The 22,154-nt window shown below is 38.4% G+C and overlaps 1 protein-coding gene across 1 annotated transcript; it reads right to left on the reverse strand.

Annotated features, from left to right (window-relative positions):
- Positions 1 to 1,271: 1,271 nt before the first annotated feature.
- FCMR (Fc fragment of IgM receptor) lies at positions 1,272 to 21,780 on the reverse strand. Its single transcript, XM_012547821.2, has 8 exons — positions 21,599 to 21,780; positions 18,365 to 18,694; positions 17,152 to 17,247; positions 16,142 to 16,361; positions 14,574 to 14,701; positions 12,663 to 12,848; positions 8,664 to 8,719; positions 1,272 to 1,653 (listed from the first exon to the last, which is right to left on the reverse strand). Exons 1-8 carry the CDS (start codon positions 21,633 to 21,635, stop codon positions 1,468 to 1,470), a joined length of 1,239 nt encoding a protein of 412 aa, XP_012403275.2. The 5' UTR covers positions 21,636 to 21,780; the 3' UTR covers positions 1,272 to 1,467.
- Positions 21,781 to 22,154: the final 374 nt, after the last annotated feature.

The raw sequence follows: 22,154 nt of genomic DNA on the forward strand, positions 1-22,154 counted from the left end.
ATTTATATGGATGATGCAAGTCTGATGTGAAGCCCTCTCTAGTATTGTCCTTCTTAGGATACAGCATAAGTCTAGAGAATACTATATATCTCTTATGTATGAGAAGGACTCACTGGGATGTTAGGAGAATTATCTATTTAGTATCTAAAGTGCATTTGCCTCCTAGGGGAATCAAACCCCTCACTGTAGTACTAAAAAAGCATCTAGGTGGCACAGTGGATAGAGTACCAGATCTGGATTCATGAAGACTCATCTACATGACTTCAGACATTTACTAGCTGTCACTTTTCTTTACCCTGTTTGCCTCAGTTTACTCATCTATAAAAATTAGCAGAATAAGGAAATAGCAAACCACTACAGTATTTCTGCCAAAAAAAAACCCCAAATAGTGTCACAAAGAATTGGAATTAATGACTGAACAACAACATAGTAATTTAAGATTGAATATTTCTTTGAGTCTCTCAGGTAGAAGTGTGACCCATTAGAATATATTTGTGGGTATGTATGTGGTGAGTAGAGTTACCTGCTTAACATACTCAAATTTATTTATTTACTTTTAAGGGATCTACAGGCCACAGAGTGACTCTATGATCCTAGGAGACTATATAGGTCCCTGAAGGAAGGTGGGATTCATCAGAGAAGGGGGAAAAGCCTATTATTTATGGGCTATTCTGAATCATTTATTTATTTTCTGCATTTCCATGGAGGGAGAGTAAAAGTTGGTCTGGATACATTATATTCCTTATTGTTGGCTGCTTATAGGAACTAAAGAACCTTTTATTCCATATTTGTAGAAACCTGGACATGAGCTATGGTCGAGCTGTCTTATAAGATTTCTCAAAGCCAACTTTCAATGGGGGTAAAATGATTCAAAGAGACAATGATTAAGGCAGAGAGGGGGAATCCCAATGTTGGACCCAGTTTGTAGCCTAAAACCTAGAGAAAGGTCCATAATTAGACCTCCTTATCTGTACCTTCTACTCCTAGTACCTTTCTGAATGGAGAGAAGGATTCCTCCCCAAACCTCAATTTAAGGAGAGTCTCCAGGCCATTTCTTCATCTCTTCATTTCCCATAGGGCTACTCTGATCTGGCTTTCTTCCTCATCCCTGTCCCCATCCCCTTCCCTGCTTTTCCTTCCCTCAACTCCCATTTCCTTTCAGCCTCCTTTTATGTGTTGTTTTCCCCTTTTAAATTGTAAGATCAGGGACTGGCTTTCTTTTTTTCCCATTTATGTCTCCATCATTTAGCACAGTTCCTGGCACATAGTAGTAGCATTAATAAATGTTTATTAACTGCCAACCTCCATGGAAGCCAAGTGGCTTTCACAGTTGAATAGGAGAAGAATAGGAGAAGTATGAATGGGGTGTGAATGCGCTGTGTTCAGAGAAGAGAGAGCACCTGGGGAAATAGCTGGGGTGGGCATGTGCTATGTGCCAGGAGTAGAGCAGAGTCAGTTCTGAATAGCTCAGCGGCAAGCCTGGTTGGCACAGAAACCTAGATCTGGCGAGCAGTTGGGCAGCTGAGTCAAACAGGAAACATTGATGTAGTCATGTGAATCAGATTCTTCTGCTTCAGCAAGACACAGTTGATAGGTGCTCATGTATTCATTCATCACAGGAACCGGTGCTTGGAGCTGCACCATCTTAGACACCTGAGAACAACCAAAGAACTATAACATGGATTGAATGGGATGAGAGAGGCTCAGTTTCCCTAGAGATCAATAGAGCATGTAGCCTCTGAATTGTGAATTTTTCATCATTTTAATACATCTCCTGCAGGAAGAATTTCCCTCATCCCATAATTAGTACTTTCTCCCTTAGCTTATTTCCTTTTATTCTCTATTAATCTTGTACAAACCAATTTATGTATATTCTCTTTCCCCTGTTAGAACACAAACTCCTTAAGGGAAGGAACTTTTTGCTTTATTATTTTGGGAGGATGAGGTAGGCAATGTTTCCAGTATTTAGCCCAGCACATGGTAAGAACTTAATAAATATTTGTTGATAGTTTAATTAATTCCAGAAGATGTGGAAACTTCATTGGCTTTTCTGCTCAGTGATTTTCTGGGGATTTCCAAAGCCCATTTCATGGAATATTATCCCACTTGGGAATCCCGGAAACATCTAGACTTAGTTAGGAAGGAGATTGCCTTAAAAGGAACTAAGTTTCTAAAATTACCAGGTGTTAGATTGCTAGACTGTCTAGTAATCTTAAGACTAAAGCCAAAGAAAGAATTATCCCTCCAGGGCTTTATTACATGACACATTATTCAAATATCTACCTTTTTGGAGAGTAATTAGGAAGTTGGGTTGAGTCAGGCCCCACCTTTTCTATTATATGCTATAGTACATTAGGAAATGAACTACTGAGGCATTCATTCCTGGAAAAGGCTAAATGAAAGCTTAAGGGGACTTCAGAGAAGACAGCCTTCACTTCCTGGGAGAAAAAACTATACTTGCTTGGTACATCGTGCTTGTTGCATAGTAGATGCTTTTTTATTGTTGTTTAGTTATTTTTCAGTTGTGCCTGACTTTTAGGATATGCATTTGGGATTTTCTTGGCCAAGATACTAGAATAAATTGCCATTTTCTTCTCCAAATCATTGTACAGATGAGGAATTCAAGTAAGCATGCTTATGTGACTTGTCCAGGTTCACACAGCTAGTAAGTGTCTGAGGCTGGATTTGCACACAGGATGAAGAATCCTCCTCATTCCAAATCCAGTGCCCTAGCCACTTTGCCAGCTAGTTGCCCAGTAAGTACTTCATAAATGTTGATTGGATTGGGTTGCATAGGAGATATTTGGAATGTCAATTCCCAAAGGATGAGCATCAGTGTGAATTCTTTATGGGTAACATGTCCTAAAGATTTCAACCATGGGCAAGACATGTTCTGCTACTAATCAATCAAATGACAAGCGTGTATCAGGCACTGGGGAAGCAAATACAAAAATGAAAATGATGATGATGTGCTTGGGAAGCTATAACCAACAGATAGTGCTTTTGCATCAGACATATCATATTTTCCTTTAAGCCATTCCCATTATACATTATGCAAATGCATAAAATATATATTTGGGGCAGAAGTGTAACTAGACAGGAGTGATCAAGACTTTGCCCTGAGGAATAAAATTAACAATCTAACTTTTACATAGCATCGACTGTGTGCCAGGGAGTATGTTAAGTATTTTACAAATCTCATCTCATCGGAGCCTTACAATAACACTGGCTTGCTGTTATTATCTGTCAGTGTTGAATATTGTTATTATCCTCATTTTTAGTTGAAGAAATTGTAGCGAAGAGAAGTTAGGTAATTTGTTTAAGATCACAGTTATTAAGTGCCTAAGGCTGTATTTGAACTCAGGTCTCCAGGCCCAGCATTTTATCCATTTTACCACCTAAATGCATCAAAAATTAGCATAAAACTGCAATCTTTCCACAGAGCAGGAGTTGGAAATTCAAAAATTCAAAAGATGACTGAGGATTGATAATAAAAGATGTCGAGCATGTGGGCACACTAGACTGCAGCTTGTTCATCTTTTTCCTTTTATTCTGTAAAAATAGCCTCATCCCATCTTTTTTTTTTTCCCTCGCACACTCTTCTTTCTTCTAAAGCAGTACCATTGGTCCCTAGCAAGGATGTATAACAATCCCAATGCTACTTTCTTTCTCCCATGATGGATGGCCCTCAAGAAGTTCCCTTCTAATGAAATAGAAAAAAATGAAGCCCTCAAATCCCCTGTAAATGATCTCTGAGATCTCTTCCAATGATGCAATTCTAACTACACTACAGTAATTATTTCACCCTCTCACTTAACTGAATTTGTCTTAATGATTTCCTGTGTTATTTTCACATCATGAATTACGGTGGATCTGAAGGAAAATTATGCTAATGGCTGCAACCTCATTTAGATGTTACTCAATTTGGGCAGTGCTTGCCTCAGAGATAATATTGCCAGCCTTTGGCACTTTGATTTGGAACATGTCTCTGCCTCCCAGAATTCAAATCTGATCTCAGATATCTAACACTTACTGTGATCTTGAACAAGTCACTTTATCCCAATTGCCTTGCAAAAAGAAAAGTAAAGAAAAGAAGCACATAGGCCATAATGAAAATCAGGTGATATCTCCATCTTTCAAATTGAATTTGTTCCTGATTTTTCAAAGGAATCTCTTTGTTAGTTGCAGGCAGACAGTGTGAGAAAAAGGAAAAAAAAAAGGGGGGGGGAACCAAGTCCTGATTCATCCTCGGGTGACTGTGATTTCTTGGTTGAGAAGCACACAACTAATCTAAGACCACTGTGTGGAGAAACTGACAGGAGGCCAGGAGTGAGTCCATTAGTCTTGGAAGTTTGGAAAGTAACTCAGAGGCCCCAAACCCAGGGGGTTCACAATTTCTGTTAAGATAACATGGTATAGAGACAAGAACATTGAGCTAGCACCCAGAAAACACAAGTTCAGCTTTTGTCCTGCCCTCACCTTTCTATATGATTTTGGGCACTTCTTTCATTTTCTTCCTCTGTAAAATTAGGAGTTGGTCCACCAAGACCTTTCCAGCTCTAAGATTCATAAGTCTAAAAAATGATGGAAATATAGGTTTAATGCTGGAGGAGACCTTTGAGGTCAGCTAGTTCAGTGGTTCTCAAAGTACAGTTCAGAGAATCCTGGAAGTCTCTGAAACCCTTTCAGATGGGTCTATAAAATTCAAAATTAGTTTATATTTCTAATATGATAAATATGTATAAATATGACCCATATAAATAAAAACTCTTTGGATAGATTCTCAATAATTTTTTAATAGTATAATGATACTGAGAACAGAAGTTTGGGAACCACTGATCTAGTACAATCTCTTTATTTTACAGAGGAGGAAACTGAGGTACAGAGACTGGTAATAAATGATAGAACCCAGCTTCAAATCCAGTCATCACACTAAGGAGGTCTGCAGATGTATGCAAATAAAGACCAAACTGTTTCCGTTCATGCTTTCGGTTCCCAGACAACTCCCAGTAGGGTCGGCCTTATGTTTAAGTGCAATAAATAAGTGTCCAATAAGTGAGGGGATTTGAAGGGCCATCTCTAGGATTCCCCTTGCTCAAAAATGATCTCCTCCACTGGCCTGTGACACAACCTTTGTGTTAGGAGACATCCTCTTTGAAAATGCAAATGCCCCCAATCCCATAAACACTTTAGGTTGTCATTCACCCTTCAATTTGTTGTTTTTCAGTTGTGTCCTATTCTTTGTGGCCCCATTCTGTAATCTTCTGAGTGGTTTGCCATTTCCTTCTCCATCTCATTTTACAGATGAGGAAACTGAGGTGAACAAAGTTAAATGGCCCAAGGTCATGTATCTAGTGAGACCACATTTGAACTCAGATCTTCCTGACTCCCGTAGCAGTGGGTGATCTGTCCACTGCACTACCTACCTGCCCCCACACTTCAATAAATAAGTTTAATTATGACTTTCTGAGATTATAATATTAAGGGAGAATATGTTTTAATGACTCAATGGACTATAGAGGGCCCCAATATGGCATTCTCTAGGTAGCCCAAAGACAGTGGTGTTGGGATAAAATAGGAGTAGGAATAGAGATAAAGAGTGGTAGAAGAAAGGGATATGGGAAAGGCTTGAAGACAAAATTCCACTTAAACATTTTGTCTGAGTCGCCCTGTACATGAACTCAAAATGAGGGCAAACCTGGCCACCCCTTCAAGTCATCATCACTCTGGAAGATCATCCATCTGAGACCCAGGGAGGAGGGAGGAACACTCATTTCAGACTTTTTATTAATGAATACTTTATGGTAGTGATGGGCAACCTCCAGCCCTGGTAGACAGTGGGGTCAGATTCTGCTTTTAACTTGACATAATTTAGTCCCCAGCTTCTTAAATTGTGGTTTGTAACCTCATATGGAGTCTTATAACTGAATGTGGGGGTCATGAAATTATTATTTATTATTAGCAAATGTTTTAGTTGAATATTTATTTTATATATCTATATACTCAGTCATGTAAAATTTTCTTGAGTAAAAAAAAGTATCATGAGTGGAAAAAGTTTAAGAACCCTTGTCTGGTCTGTGGATTCATTGAGCAAGTAGATCTAGAATCATAAAGGACTTTGTAAGACCATTTAGTTCAACCCTCTCTCATTTGGTAGATGAGGATTCTGGGGTCCAGGGAAGTTGAGACTTGTCCACAGTCTCATAAGTAACAAAAAGAAAGTGGGATTTGAAGCCAAGTCATTTGCCTGCAGAGTCAATGTTCATTCTACTCTACTGACTTGATATTTCTATAGGCATAACCTCCCTGTTACAAAATTGCTAATCTATTTGAATGTTGTTTTTCAGTTGTTTTGGTCATGTTTGATTCCTATTCTTGGCTGAGATACTGGAATGGTTTGCCATTTCCTTCTCCAGCACATTTTACATTTGAAGAAACCGAAGTGAACAAGGTTAAGTGACTTGCCCAGGATTACACAGCTAGTAAATGTGTGAAGCTGAATTTGAACTCAAGTTCTCCTGATTCCAGGGCTGATGCTCTATGCCACCTAGCTGCTCAGACTATTGAATATGGTCAAATTAAATATACCTCTCCTATTAATTTTAAAATACAATCAAAGGGTTTTTTCTATTTCTTAAAGGAAAATAAATTGAATTAATTTGCTTTTTACTTTCTTTTTCCTCTTTGAATTAATGATATGTTATAGAAAATAAGAAAGCCCATCTCTGATTAGACAAAAGAAAAAGCTAGGTGATATAGTGAATAGAGTCAGGAAAAAATGAGCTCAATTCTGACCTAAGACTTTGAATCTAGGCAAGTCTTTTTACCTCTAGATCACCTTAGTTTCCTCTTCTGTAAAATGAGGATAATAATACGCTTACATCCCAGGATTGCTATGTTAACTAAAGGAAATAATACTTGAAGCCTCAGTTGGGCAGAAAGTGCACTCGTCTAGATAGGCATCAAGAGAACTAGGTTTAAATACAATCTCTGCCATTGATCTAATGTCGTCTTGGACAAACTACTTCTCTGGCCCTCATTTTTTTCATCTGGAATACATGGGTGTTCCCTTCTAGCTCTGACAATCTATGACTCCTGAGCCTGAGGCTTCCAGTGACAACTTTCTATGAGTTAGGACAGGTTGGTATCCTGGCAAGGACACTGAATCTGACATGTGTAATGTCTTCAGAAGTCTAAATGATTCTTTAAGGTTTGAACAGCACCTTACATTTGTTTCATTTTAGAATTTGCTTGTTGATTGATTGCAAGGCACTAGACAGAAGTCTGGCAGAGAAGAAAGAAGTTTAAGCAGTCTTGATATGGAAGTCTTGGTTTGAGAGCTATCTAGATGATATGAGTAACATCGTTACTCATCTTCATTTCTACCTGGCTATGAGTTAACCTATGTGTGTATTATGACTGGATGTCCCTTTGATTATTCTTGTTTGCCCCTAGAGGAAAGGACCAAAAGGAACGGATAGAAATTGCAGATAGACAAATATAGCCTTGACATCACGGGGAAAACCCCCCCAACAACTCCTTAACAATTAATTATCACTGTTGTTGTTCCTCCTTCATTTTTGAAGAAGACCAATGATATCACAGAGTGACATCTTGCTTGCGAATTGAATTTAAGTGGAGGCAGAGTTGCACAGTCATCATCATCATTCTCTCTTCCAAAGTCATCAAAGTCCAGTATCAGGACAAAACTCAAGACTCCAATCCCTCTGGTTTTGTCTGCTTGCATTTTTGATTTTCTTCTCAGGTTAATTTTACCTTATTTCAAAGTCCGATTCTTTTTTGTGTAGCAAAATAACTGTATGGATATGTATACATATATTGTATTTAACATATACTTTTACATATTTAACATGTATTAGTGTACCTGCCATCTGGGAGATGGCCCAAGATGCAGTGGATAAGCTTGGTATCTTTGATGTCTGACCAATTTTCACAGTGGTTGCTTCTGCCACCTTCTACTGGAACAAATTGTTCTCATCTTCCATTTCTGCCAGAGGAAGTCTCCACATGCTTGGGGTAGACTTCTCCCTAACTCAGCAAATGGATTTGGGGGCCTATTAATTACCCTTAATCTGGTTTAGCCCAGTGACCAAGAAAAATTTAATGGGGTGTGGTTGCTGCATACACACAGCTTCTTGGAGCTACAAGTGAGAGTTGGGTGCCAGGTGGACCCTAAGGGTGGATGGACAGCTCTGAAAAGGGGTATGCAACCCCTCGCATCAGAGATGCTAGTCCTCCCTGAACAGTTGGAATTGTCTACCTCAGGAGGTGGGAGATTCCCCCATGGTAGAGATCTTCAAGGAGAATCTGGATAACCTCTTACTTACTAAAGATTTTAGGGTAAAATTCTTTCCAATATGGTGTAGACTAGATGGCCAATATTATTCTAAAATTTTATGTTTAACAATAACTAGCATTTAGATAGCACTTACTATGTGTCAGGCACTGTGCTGAGCACTTTACAAATATTAGCATCTTTGTCATTTGCTAGTCTAAGAAAAATTTAAGACCCCATTTTCCTTTTATGTAAAAGAGGGACAAAAATACTTCCCCAACAAAGTGGTGAAGACTGGATGTGATAAGGGATATGATGGTTATGATATGATATATCATATGATTAGCAGAAAAGGGAGAGTTCTCACCTGGGGAGGGGCTGAAGGCTCTGTAATGCTGGGGCTGCTGGCAGATGTTTGCTCACCTGTAGGAAAAGAGGATAGAAGTGAGGAGATGTCTCAACTACCTTCTCCATCCTGACTCCTCCTGCCCCTCCATAATCCCATTCTCAACACTGTGTATGGAAAGAATTTCAAGGTGATGGAGTCAAGGACAGCAGAGTCTGTTGGATATATAATCTCTCTCTCTTTCTCTCCCTATCCTTCACCTTCTTCCTCTCCCTCTCCTTCTCCCTCTCTCCCTCTTTTCCTCCCTCCTTCCCTCTCTCCCTCCCCCTCCATTGGCACACATACATAAAATCTTCACACACATATGTATATATGCATAAAATTTCCCATATATATGTAATCCACATACATATGTAATCTACATACACATTTGTAAAATCTCCATATATATGAACTACACACACCCAATAAGCTCTCTCTCTATAAACTATACACACATATAATCTCCATATATGTAAACAGCATATATAATCTTTGCACATATATAAATGTAATCCCCATATATATAATCTTCACACATATATGTGTATATATATTTAAAACCTTCACATACATCCATATGTATAATCTCCATATATATACATATATCAAATCTCCCTATATATTCTCCATATATGTATATAATTTGTATATATACATATTATCTCCAAATATAAATATGTTCCCCATATATATTATATATATATATATAAAATCACTGATAAGTTCTCTGATAGCAGGAATTGTTTCATTTTTGTCTGTTTCTCTAGCATTCAGCACAAATCTTTGCATATGGTAGACACAAATCATTAATAATGATGATGATTCAGCATTCTTATACATCATTAACAAAATCCCAACAGTTAGAGATACAAAGAAAAATTCCATTTAAAATAACTGCTGATAGTATAAAATATTTGGGAATCTATCTGCCAAGGGAAAGTCAGGAACTATATGAGCAAAACTATAAAACACTTTCCACACAAAGTCAGATCTAACCAATTGGAAAAATATTAAGTGCTCTTGGATAGGACGAGCAAATATAATAAAGAGGACAATACTCCCTAAACTAATCTATTTATTTAGAGCTATACCAATCAGACTCCCAAAAAACTATTTTAATGACCTAGAAAAAATAACAACAAAATTCATCTGGAAGAACAAAAGGTCAAGACTTTCAAGGGAACTAATGAAAGAAAAATCAAATGAAGGTGGCCTAGCTGTACCAGATCTAAAACTATATTATAGAGCAGCAGTTACCAAAACCATATGGTATTGGCTGAGAAATAGAGAAGTTGATCAGTGGAATAGGTCAGGTTCACAGGACAAAATAGTCAATAACTTTAATAATCTAGTGTTTGACAAACCCAAAGACCCCAACTTTTGGGATAAGAATTCACTGACCAAAACTGCTGGGAAAATTGGAAATTAATATGGCAGAAATTTAGGCATTGACCCACACTTAACACCGTACACCAAGATAAGTTCATGATCTAGGCATAAAGAATGCAATTATAAATAAATTAGAAGAACATAAGATAGTTTACTTCTCAGACCTGTGGAGGAGGAAGGAATTTGTGACCAAAGAAGTAGAGATCATTATTGATCACAAAATGGAAAATTTTGATTATATCAAATTAAAAAGCTTTTGTACAAACAAAACTAATGCAGAAGGGAAACAATAAGCTGGGAAAATATTTTTACAGTCAAAGGTTCTGATAAAGGAATCATCTCCAAAATAAATAGAGAATTAACTCTAATTTATAAAAAATCAAGCCATTCTCCAATTGATAAATGTTCAAAGGATATGAAGAGACAATTTTCAGATGAAGAAATGCAAACTATTCCTAGCCATATGAAAAGATGCTCCAAGTCATTATTAATCAGAGAAATGCAAATTAAGACAACTCTGAGATACCACTACACACCTCTCAGATTGGCTAGGATGACAGGGAAAGATAATGCTGAATGTTGGAGGGGATGTGGGAAAACAGGGACACTGATACATTGTTGGTGGAACTGTGAACACATCCAGCCATTCTGAAGAGTGATTTGCATCTATGTTCAAAAAGTTATCAAACTGTGCATACCCTTTGATCCAGCAATGCTACTACTGGGCTTATATCCCAAAGAGATCATAAAGAAGGGAAAGGGACCTGTATGTGCATGAATGTTTGTGGCAGCCCTCTTTGAAGTGGCTAGAAACTGGAAACTGAGTGGTGCCCCTCAATTGGAGAATGGCTGAATAAATTGTGGTATATGAATGCTATGGAATATTATTGTTTAGTAAGAAATGACCAGCAGGATGGAGACCTACATGAACTGATGCTGAGTGAAATGAGCAGGACCAGGAGATCATTATATATTTCAACAACAATACTATATGATGATCAATTCTGATGGACGCGGCCCTCTTCAGCAATGAGATGAACCAAATCAGTTCCATTTGTTCAATAATGAATAGATCCAGCTACACCTAGCGAAATAACTCTGGGGAAATGAGTGTGAATCACTACATAGCATTTCCAATCCCTCTGGTTTTGTCTGCTTGCATTTTTGATTTTCTTCTCAGGTTAATTTTACCTTATTTCAAAGTCCGATTCTTTTTTGTGTAGCAAAATAACTGTATGGATATGTATACATATATTGTATTTTACATATACTTTTACATATTTAACATGTATTAGTGTACCTGCCATCTGGGAGAGGGGGTAGGGGAAATTGCAAAGGTTTTGCAATTGTCAATGCCGAAAAATTACTCATGCATATATCTTGTAAATAAAAAGTTATAATAAAAAATAATGATGATGATGATTATACTGCTAACATATCAGTTTGTGCAGCATCTTATATTGATCTTACTTTCTATATTTTGTGAATTGATAACCAAATAGAGCCAAGACACTTGGTGGAATTCGAGAGAGAAGAAAGATAGGCTTAAGCAGCTTGAGATTGAAGATGACCCTCAAAACTGACACTCCTTTTCATTTTCTCCTGCTCTGTGTTATGTCAGAATTCTGCTCTAAGAATGTTAATTAGGGCAGATTGAGGCAGATTTCATCCCAGGACACCTGGCAAGACTGCCAGGTCAGAGGACTATCAGTCATTTTTCGCTAGCATAGTAACACTTCATCCTATTTCCTATCCAAAGAGGGAGACTAGACCTGCAATTTCATGCCTCCACAGGATTCCTGGAGGAGGGAACATCTTATACTATCTCAGAGTGGTTCTTTCCTTGTAATTCATAGTCTTGGAGAGTTCCCCTGTGCACTGAGGGTTGCCTTGCCCAGGGTCACACTTCTAGGTGTCAGAGGCAGGACCAGAACCCAACTCTTCTGGTTCAGATGCTGCCTCTCATTATAACACACTGTTTCTTAGCACCTAGTTAGTGAGAAAACTTAATTAAAATGTGAAGTTATCATTTTTATTGGAGGGAAGGGATTAGAGGTGAGAGAATAGAATATGACAGTGTAATGATAGGAAGAAAAGAAATACAAGAGGGTTTTTGAAGCAAATTTTTAAAATACAGGGTTGTTGAGAGGATTTATATATAGCAAAACTTAAGGTACTATATCAATGCTATCATATATTATATATCAATCTATTATTATTTTATTAAATTATGTAACATTAAACTTATTATTATAATTTCACATATAATCATCTTTTTCTGTTCTATTTTGAATAAGGAAATACTTCTTGTCTATTTCTGCCTCTTTATTTAATGTAAAATTAAGTAAGAAAAAAAAAAAACAAGATAAACTACATGGGAAGCTACCAACGTTGCCTCCATGCTTTTCTTAAGGATATCCAGGTGAGTTCATCATTTGCCCAGCCCTGTTCTTCTCTCTCTCCACCCCACAATAACATCCTCATCATATCTTATAATGTCTGCTGTTCCAGAATCTCTCCCCTCTCTTCCTGACCAAATTTCACTCTATTTTCCCTGCACATTAAAATTGTCTTCCTGCCCCTTCTCACCATTCTGGGTGGGTCTTTGAACTTGTCGTGGACAGGCACTGTAGATGTTGTGTTGAGAACGGAGTCTATTAGAGACAGGCCGGGGAAGGCGTCTTTGTCTGGAGTGGTGCAGCTGGGAATGAGTTCTCTGGGAGGCCTCCAAAGCGCTCATCCTCATAGCTAGTCTGTTGATCCTCTTGGAAAGAGCTTCTCAGGAAGAAAGATCACAGAATCAGAGATCTAGAACTCCCTTGGACTAAATTGGACATCTAGTCCAATCCCCTCATTTTACAAAGAAGGAAACTGAGACCCAGGGCAAGGTAAATGATTTGTCCATGATCAAAAAGTTATCAAGCATCAGAATCAAGATTTGAGTTCAGTTACCAGAGGAGAAAGAGGAAAAGAGATCAATACCTTTCGAAGTCTCCAGACATTCCTAAGAAGAATGTGCAGATCCTAAGAAAGATCTTAATCAATTGATCTCATCCCAGGTAAATAAATGGATGGTAGGTCTTGTTCATGCAGGTAGCTGTTTACAAGTTGATGATGTCAAGCCATTTCCCTATAGTGTTCTAAAGACTCCAAAGAAACCAGGATAATCAGAAATAAAGCCAATTTCTGATTCTCCATATTCCTTCCTCCTTTAGTCCTTGTTCTACCCATATGGTCAGAGCTGTTTCAAGATAGGGAGTATCTATCTTGTAACAGGGGGGTTATCTGTGTTGGGTAATTAGCTGCAACATATTGAGCTCTCTACCATGCTTCAGGGCAGAGGTTCTTAACCCAGATGCATGGATAGATTTCAAGCTGTTTTTCAATTTGTAGAGGAAAAAATTACATTTTTATTTTGATATAATTTCTTTTGTGATCTTAGGTATTTTTATGTATCTAGAAATGTTTTTCTGAAAAGGGATCTATAAATACCACCAGACTGTGAAGGGATCCATGACAGATAAAAAGTCAAAGGTCCTGAATTAATAACTAATTCAAAGACCAAATCCTTCATTAAGCCTCCCAATCTCCCCAGACTTCACCTATGTCATTTTGTTTTATATTCCTCCAAGGGACTTGTCATATACCATGGTCACCTTTCTCATTTAAATCCTCTTCCAATGCCTCATCATGTTCTGGAGAGGGACCAGGGGCCTTAAAGGATAGGTCAACAGAACACGAACTCTGTTAAATCTTACCTAGCCAGAATATCATCGAGTGTTGGACCCAATGTTGGACTGTCTAAACTTGGGATTTGTGAACTTACTTTTTAAAAAGATTCTGATAATTTTATTTTACTGTTTATCCCCTTAGTATTCTATGTATTTTATGCATTTAAAAATGTTGTTCTGAGAAGTAATTCTAGTATGATAATGGATGCGAAAAATAAGGAAGATTCAGAAGTTTCCCTTTCTTCCTTTTTCCTCTTTTCCTAGCCAATTCTCCATTCTTTGCCTCTCTTTAAACCCCTTTCACCCAAGTTTCCTTCGGAATTAAGCTCAAGTATCACTCACTTTTCTGAGGGTCTCTCCACCCTTATCCCATCCTACTGCTATTTTTCTTCCCAATACTGTATTTGTTTACTTTGGATTTTGTGTATACCCCATATATGTACAAGTTGCTAAACCCTTTGATAGATGAGATCCTTGAGAACAAGGACTAGTCCATTTTTGTCTTTAGATCCTTAAATTTAGCCTTTACATAGTCCCTAATCATAATCCAGTCTTATCATTGGCTCCTTGACTTAGCAGAAGGGAAAAAAGAATTTAACATTTCCTCCAATTATGAATGTACAATATAAACATTATTCTGAGAAGGTGTCCAGAAGCTTCATCAGATTTCTAAAATTGTCCATGATACACAAGTCTAAGAACAAGGATTCTAATGTGTCTTTAGGCCCTATAATTCTGCCTTCCTCAGGAATCAGACCCCAGTTCTTACCTCTCTTCTTCTGCAATAATCTTCCCAACACCATGCCTAGAAACATCATCAAGAAAATGCCCAGAGTGACAAGGATCAAGTTGTGAAATCCCCCATCCTTCTTCACAGATGATCCAAAGTAGGAAGCACTGGAGGAAATAGAGAGAGTTGGAGATAAGGAGTACTGAAAATCAGGAGGGTTTAAGCAAGGAATATTGGATGGCATCAAGACCCAAGGACAGTTGTTAAGAGTTTTTGCAGGATAGAATTTGTGCCTCCATCCTCATAACCCACTCACCATCCTCACACAATCCTAATTTGCCAGCATGCCAATAGTCATGAATCTTCTGTGATATGTATACCTTCATAGATTGCCTTTTTTGCCTGATGCTCCTCATTGAAGCATTTTTAAAAATCAATTCCAGGCAGCTCATGTTCTTGACTGGTGTACTTGGAATCAGGTATCCTGAGTTTCAACCCAAATTCTGCTAATATGCAAATGACTTCTTATTCTTATTTTTCTGTATAATAAGGTATTTGCCCTTGATCACTGGTCTCTAAGCTTTTTTGATTTTGTCCCCCAACAATATATTTTTTTCTTGGTGGCTATGCTGATGGAGGACAGATTTTCCCAATAGCATCTACATTACTCTTGTGGTTGTTGCTCAGGTTGGAGTTGGGTAACTGCCCTGAGTGTCTGGCTCAGAAGAGAGAAGATTGGGAATTTATGGAGCAGAGGGCAGGAATGGAGTAGAGGGGAAAGTTAGATTATAATAAGTAAGCATTATCTTGGTTGTGTTGGAAAGAGACCCATGAGTTGTTAACCTAGAGAGGGTAGGATTTGACCCATCTTCCCCTCTACCCATCTTCTGATTGGTTGATCATAGGCCCCTTGGGGTAAAGTTTTGTCTCTCTGGGACTCATGCCATGCTTTTCTCTTATTTGTAGAGCCCTTCTGGAAAGATTTCTAAGTTCTCTTCTACCTTTTGTCAGTTTGCTGTTTTTGACTCTCCAACCTAGCAGAGAACATTTTATCTGGATTCAGGAAGACCAGAGTTCAAATGTGACCAAAGACACTTATTAATTGTAAGATCCTGGGCAAGATCTTTTACTTCTCTGCCTCAGTTTCCTCAACTGTGAAAATGGGTATTATAATAATGGCATCTACCTCCCAAGGCTGTTTTAAGGATAAAATAAGATATTTATAAAGTACTTAGCACTGTGCCAGTCACATCGTAAGTGCTTAATAAATGCTTATTTCCTCCCTTCTCACCCAAAGAAACTTGTTTTTCCCTCAGTCTCTTAGAAACACTTTTTTTTTAGGGAGCTAGTGATCTAATCTTCACTAATGATGAAATGATGTCAAATGAGATAATAAATGTAAATTATCATATGAAGCCTCATTATTGTCATTGTAGTCATCATTTCCTCCCAATCATATGTTCAACAGTAGTCTTCTGGAGACAGTTCTTACAGGGCAGACGTGGGAGAAGGGGCTATAGCACTGGATCCTGGGTGAAAGAGATCTTTCCATGATGTGAACCCAATCACACAGGGCCCCACTTCTACTTTCAGAGGCAGGGGCTTACCTTTCACCCTGTAGTCTGATGTGATGAGAATTACTGACAGTGAAGAGCCTTGGCAGTCTGTCGAGGTGTAGAGTCTTTGTGGTCACAGAGGATGAGGAGGTCGGGGAGGGTGTTGTTGCTGCTAAGGTAGTTCTATGAGTCAGTACAGAGCTGGTGGGAGAAGGGCCCAAGGGTGGTTGGGTTTGCTTAGGTTGGGTCCTTGGTGCTGAAGTGCTTGTTGCTGGGTGGTGAAAGAAATGACAATGAATTGGTGGAATGACAATTGCATGGTAAGCCCAAGAGTACAAGTGGCTCAGTAGAGATCTCTGTAGAGCCAGTGTGACCAACACATATAAATGAACCCTGTAGGAAACAGGGAGAACAAGGAAAGGATTCAGGCTTCAGATTGGAGGTGTCTGCGCTAGTTGTCTTCTGCTCAACCATTCAGTGAAAGAAACACCATTTTCTAAATGGTGATCCTAATTTAATCACCACATTACTCCCTAGTGTTGATATCTAGTCCCAGTAATCAGAGATTGAGGTTCAGATGTATGGCATGAGGACACTGAATAGAAGGGTAAAGAGTGATAGCTAAGTTTCCATTAAGGAAAGGTCTATCAGTGACTCAACTCTCTTACAAGCTCCTTTGAGAATTAGACACATCGTTTATCTTGGTCCCTACAAGATCATCAGGATGGAACAGTGCAAGCCTTACACTTTCTAAAATTTTTTCCCTACTTCCTCCTTTTCTTTCTCTTTTATTTTGTCTCTTTCTCCTCCCCTCTTCTTAATTTCTTCTCCTTTCCTTCTTCCCTCTTATTTTCCAACTTTCCTTATTCTTAGCTTTTCCTTGCTTCTTCTTCCCTCCCTTTCTCCTTCCCTCCCATCCCCATCCCCATTCCCTTCCTCTTGTCTCTTTCCCTTCCTCTTTCTTTGCCTTCCTCTCTCCTTCACTCCTCCTTCCCCTATCTCCATCCAACCTCATTCTCCTCCTTCCTTCCTCCTTTCCCCCTGGGATTAACAAACCTGACCTTGAGTGGTGGACAAAGAGGAAGCTTCAATGGGGGTCCACAACCAGGGAGGTGGAAGGGCTTCAAAGTAGTCAGGATCCCAGAATGGGTAGTATTCTGTAGTGGGATAGAAAGAGGAAATCATTAGCACTGGGGAGTCTAGGAAAAAGGTCTGAATATTTTGGCTGGGGAGAGAGAAGAGCAGATGGGATGTGGGGGAGAAGATGGGAAAAAAGAGTTTAGGGAATACTCTGTAAGGTAGAGTGAGAGCTGCTAAAACTAATGTACAAGGAGGAGAGATAGGATCAGAAAAAAAGGAACTGAACAAGGAAAGAGGCTTCCCAGAAACTTACAATGTGGTGTAGGAAATAGGGAGGATTGTTTATTAGGGGGAAGTTCCCTCTATTCATCAACTCCTCTTAATAAAAGTGAGAAAAACAGCAGGGGAATGGAGTGATAGAAAAAGAGGTAAAGGACATAAATGAAATTTACAATTGCTATAACACTAAAGTAAAGAGTCATTTCTGTCTTATTATCCTTGTTTATGACCCTCCTTATCTTACACTTCTTATTGTTTCCCTCTTCTCCTCTCCCCTGCACCCCTCCATACCATCAATTATTCTTTTGAAAGGTTCATTATCAAGACTGTGGATTATAGTATTTTCTGGATTCCCTCCTCCTCCTCCTATATTTCTTCTTCTTTATCTTCCCCTCTCCCTTTTCTTCTCTTCCTTCTCTTTCCTTAAATTCCTCCCTTTTTATCTTTTTCTCTCCCTCCTCCTTCTCCCCATATTAAATTCTCTTTTCTATCTCTTCCTCCTCTGAATTCCTTTTCTTGCTCTTCTTTTTACTTTCTCTTTTTTCCTTCTACTTTTTTCCTTCACTAACCTTCTCAACCTCTTTCTCTTCATTAATCTTTGGTCAGCTCCCTATTTACTTGACTTTCCCCAAGAAAGAAAGCAAAAGCAGTAAAGAACATATGCTTTGTTCCTAATAGACATCTTGAGAAGAAAATCTTAGACTAGAGGAAAATGAAACTGGTAACTGAGGAGGTATCCCAATTATCCCCATTTGCTTCTGGCTTTAGCTTAGAGTATTGATGATTAGAAGAATTGGTCTGGAAAAATGAGGAAGCTCATCCAAGTATTTGCTTGCCCTCACATTTCCAAGTGGGAAAGGAGATACCATCTCCTTTCCTGCAAGATGGGGTTTTCCAAACAGCCAAAACACCTACCAGTATTGACTGTGAGAATTACTCTCTGGGTCTTCCCCCTGTCTGTTCGATAGCCTGTTCCACAGGCATAATTTCCATTGTCCTCTTCTTTCAGATTCCTTAGCTCTACCATGAATACCTTATCCTCTGGGAAAGGCGTCAGGGAGACTCTGTCCTTATAGTCCTTTGCCACAAATGGTGAACTTGACACTACTGTGGAGCACCATTTGCCCTTCTCTCGACAGAGATAATACCTCTGTTGTGGGATCTCCAATGGACACTTGATGTTGATGGATCCTCCCAGTTCTCCAAACAACTTTATTTCTTTAAGGGGCTTCCAAGCCTTTGAGACTGCAGGGAGAGGAAATTAATATAAAAGAAGTAGTAGTTTCATCACAGGCTCAGCCTACCCCTTAGAGACCCAGGTATTAATCTTGATATAGTCCTCCTTCTATAATACATTCCAAAGAAATAATATAGTGTTGTAGAATAAATATTAATTAAACATAGTAATTAAAGTCCATGTTTGAAAATGATATGATGACGAATGCAAAATGATCTCGAGAGAGAGCTTAACTAAAATGAATTAAGATTATTAATAATCAATAAAGTAACATGATGTAAAATGAATACACATAATATCAATAACATTTCTGAATAATGTTAATAAAATTTAACAGTAAGAGGAGGTAGTGATGAGGATGGAGAGGATCCAGGTATAGGGAATGGCTAGTGAAGAAGACTGGAGTTGAGAGATAGAGCATCTTATAGTATAATCATTTTGATAGTTAAATGAAAGATGGCCTACAGTGGCAGAGAGAACAACCATCAGATTATTATACCAGTAGAACCTTTAAGTACCTGCAGTAGGCTGATTGTCGGTCCAGAGGAAAGAAGGCATATGTGAAAGATGTTACAAAGGTAAAATCAACAGATTGAGTACAGGGGATAAGGGGCAATGAGAATTTGGATATAACACTTATGTTGTGAATTTAGGCAACTGAGAGGGTAGAGAGACCCAGAGTAATAATAGGGAAGTTTTCAAGGGGGAAGAGTTGGGGGAGAAAAGATATCGAATTCAGTTTTGGACGTGTTGCATCTATATAACATTTAGTTCAAGATGTCAAGTAAGCAGTTGAAGATGTGGGACTAGAGATCAACCAAGAAGTTAATGTTGAATAAATAGATTGGAGAATAATCAGCATAAAAATGCTAATAAAATTCATAAGCGCTAATAAGATCACCAAATGAAATAGTATGAAAACAAGAAAATAAGGGCCCAGGAGAGAGCCCTGGGGACCACAAGGTTAACTGATGTGACCATGGATGAAAATTCAGCAAAGCAGACTAAAGAAGTAGCCAGATATGTAAGAAGAAAATCAGGAGAGAGTAGTGGTACAAAAATCTAGAGAGGAAAGATTATCGTGAAGATAAGGGCAATCAACAGTCTCAAAGGCTGCAGAGAGGTAAAGGATGAGCATTGAGAAAAGGCCCTTAGATTCGTCAGTTAATCAGTTGTTCAGTAAATATTTAGTAAGCGCTTACTGTGTGCCAAGCACTCAATTTGACCATTAGGAGTTCATTAATAAATCTGGAGAGAGCATTTTCAGTTGAATGATGAAGTTGGAAGCCAGACTATAGATGTTTAAGAAGACAGCAAAAAGAAAGGAAGTGAAGATGGCTTTCTGAATGAGGTTAGCAACAAAAGGAAAGAGAAACAGAGGATTCTTTGCTAGTGGGGATGGACTGATTAAGTGAGGGGTTTTTGAAGAAGGGTGAAACATAAGCACGCTTGTAGGCAGATTGAAGAAAAATGAGAGAATGAGTATATGACAGAGGGGATGTTTTATTGGAGAAGATGGCATACAATGGGCTCACTTAGGCATGTAGAAAGCCTTGAAAAAGAGATGGGTCAACTCTTCATGTGAGGAATGAAGGAGGAGATAGTGGAAGAAAGGATATGAATGATGTAATATAAGGGGAGAAGGGAGCACTCAGCTAATGGGTCATTTTTTATTGCAACTCTCTGTTTGGTAGCCCCAAATTAAAAACTAAGGGGATGTTGAACCACTGAAGATTAGATAAACAAATTATATTTTATGAATATAATGCAATAATATTGTGCCATAAGAAATGATAAATTGGACCATTCATAAGAAACTGGAAAGATCTCTATGATTTATTATACAGAGAAATAAACAAAAGAAAAATATTTTTAAAACTTTAGAACTCAAATTAGTATGATGATAAATCATTAGTCCATAGGACTTTCCCCAAGAGAAAGCAGCTTAAAATCCAGAAGGAAATATGGTTTTGGACATGGCCAATGTTGGAATAACTACAATGATAAATGATTAGTCCATTAGGACTAAAGAGGAAACATACCACCTAGCCCTTTCCCCAAAAGAAAGCAACTTAAAATCCAGAAGAAAATGTGTTTTTGGACACGGCAATGTTGAAACTAGTTTTGCTGGACTATTTGTTGAATCAATATGTTTTGTTTTGTTTTGAGTTTTCGAAATAGTTTAATTTGGGTTAAACCATTGGTTGGGACAATGGAAGGGAGAGAGAATAAATGCTTGTAAATATAAAATTAGAAACCACCTTTAACCTTGGAGCCAAAACCAAATGGTCCTCCTCATTTCCAATTTACTCTGGTTCTCTCCATATGAAATAGAATACTATATGGTATAGGAGGACAAGATCAAGGTTTAGAGCTGAAAGGAACCTGAGAAATCATGTATTCTATTTTGAGGAAAAGCAGAAGACCCCTATTCCCAAATCTCTATCCCCAATATCTTCTTTTCCCTCATCTACTTACTTTGCCACCTAGAATTCCACCATTTAATTCTTTTAGGGTTTGAAAACTTTTCAGTCACCAAGAGCCCTCTGTCAGAATAGCAATAAACCAAGATGGGGTAAATTCCTAAGTTTTTATCCCATAGTATTTCATTCAGGAAGGCTAAATTCTGGACAGAGTGAGAAAGGTATCAGAGAGGCATAGATTTAGGATTACAAAAAGCTTTATGGTCAAGACTAATTCCATTCTTTCATTAATGAGGAAACTAAGGCAGTTAAATGAATTGTCCAGATTCACACAACAAGAAAATGTCTAGTTGGTTTGAGTCCAGATCTTCCTAATATTATCTACAACATTTTTTCTGCCTTCCAAGTTATCTTCAAGGGAAGCAGAAGAGGTGCTGCACCTCAACCACTGGAAGAAACCAAAATCTGGTCCTTTCCTGAAGCACTTACTTGGTAAGAAGAAAAGTATCCAGAGGAAGATGTCCATGACTTCCTTGCAGGAAAAAATCCCATCCCAGCCCTGTCTGGCTGGAGAGGGAGAGAGGACCCACAGCCTGCTCAGGGAGCTTTCACTCTCTAAGACTGATGTTTCTGATCCTGATGAAGACAAAGATCAGAAATCAGGAAATAGTAGACAATCTTGTTTACACACTCACCCATGCTGAAAGGAAAATGTCAGCTGATCGCATAGGAAATCATATATTTGAATGGGGTTGAGGATGAACACAGGGCTTAGGAGCTCAGGGTCAGCTCATTACAAATGGTAGTCACCAGTAATGTTTCTTTATTAGTCTTTAGCACCTTAACTTTGAGGAACATTATATGCTTTACAGATATTTAGGGACTTGGCAAGCCAGTGGGCTTCTGCTCCACACTTGGCTTCTATCTTAGGCACATCTTCAGTCTCTCAATCTACACTCATTGCCTCAATGTCCACTTCCTACTAGGCACAGGCTACCTAGATCCAGTTGGATGCTAACCTTTGTAACCCTTAGCTTTGCTAGAG

Source organism: Sarcophilus harrisii, chromosome 4 (assembly GCF_902635505.1).
Source record: "Sarcophilus harrisii chromosome 4, mSarHar1.11, whole genome shotgun sequence".
Lineage (NCBI taxonomy): Eukaryota > Metazoa > Chordata > Mammalia > Dasyuromorphia > Dasyuridae > Sarcophilus > Sarcophilus harrisii.

Coding starts and splice junctions, on each gene's coding strand:
- FCMR (XM_012547821.2), bottom strand. CDS start 21,635: ATGGACATCTTCCTCTGGATACTTTTCTTCTTACCAA. Junction 16,362..17,151: donor CTCTTTGTCCACCACTCAAG/GTCAGGTTTGTT, acceptor TTCACCACCCAG/CAACAAGCACTTCAGCACCA. Junction 1,654..8,663: donor AGCCTTCAGCCCCTCCCCAG/GTGAGAACTCTC, acceptor GGTTGTTCTCAG/GTGTCTAAGATGGTGCAGCT.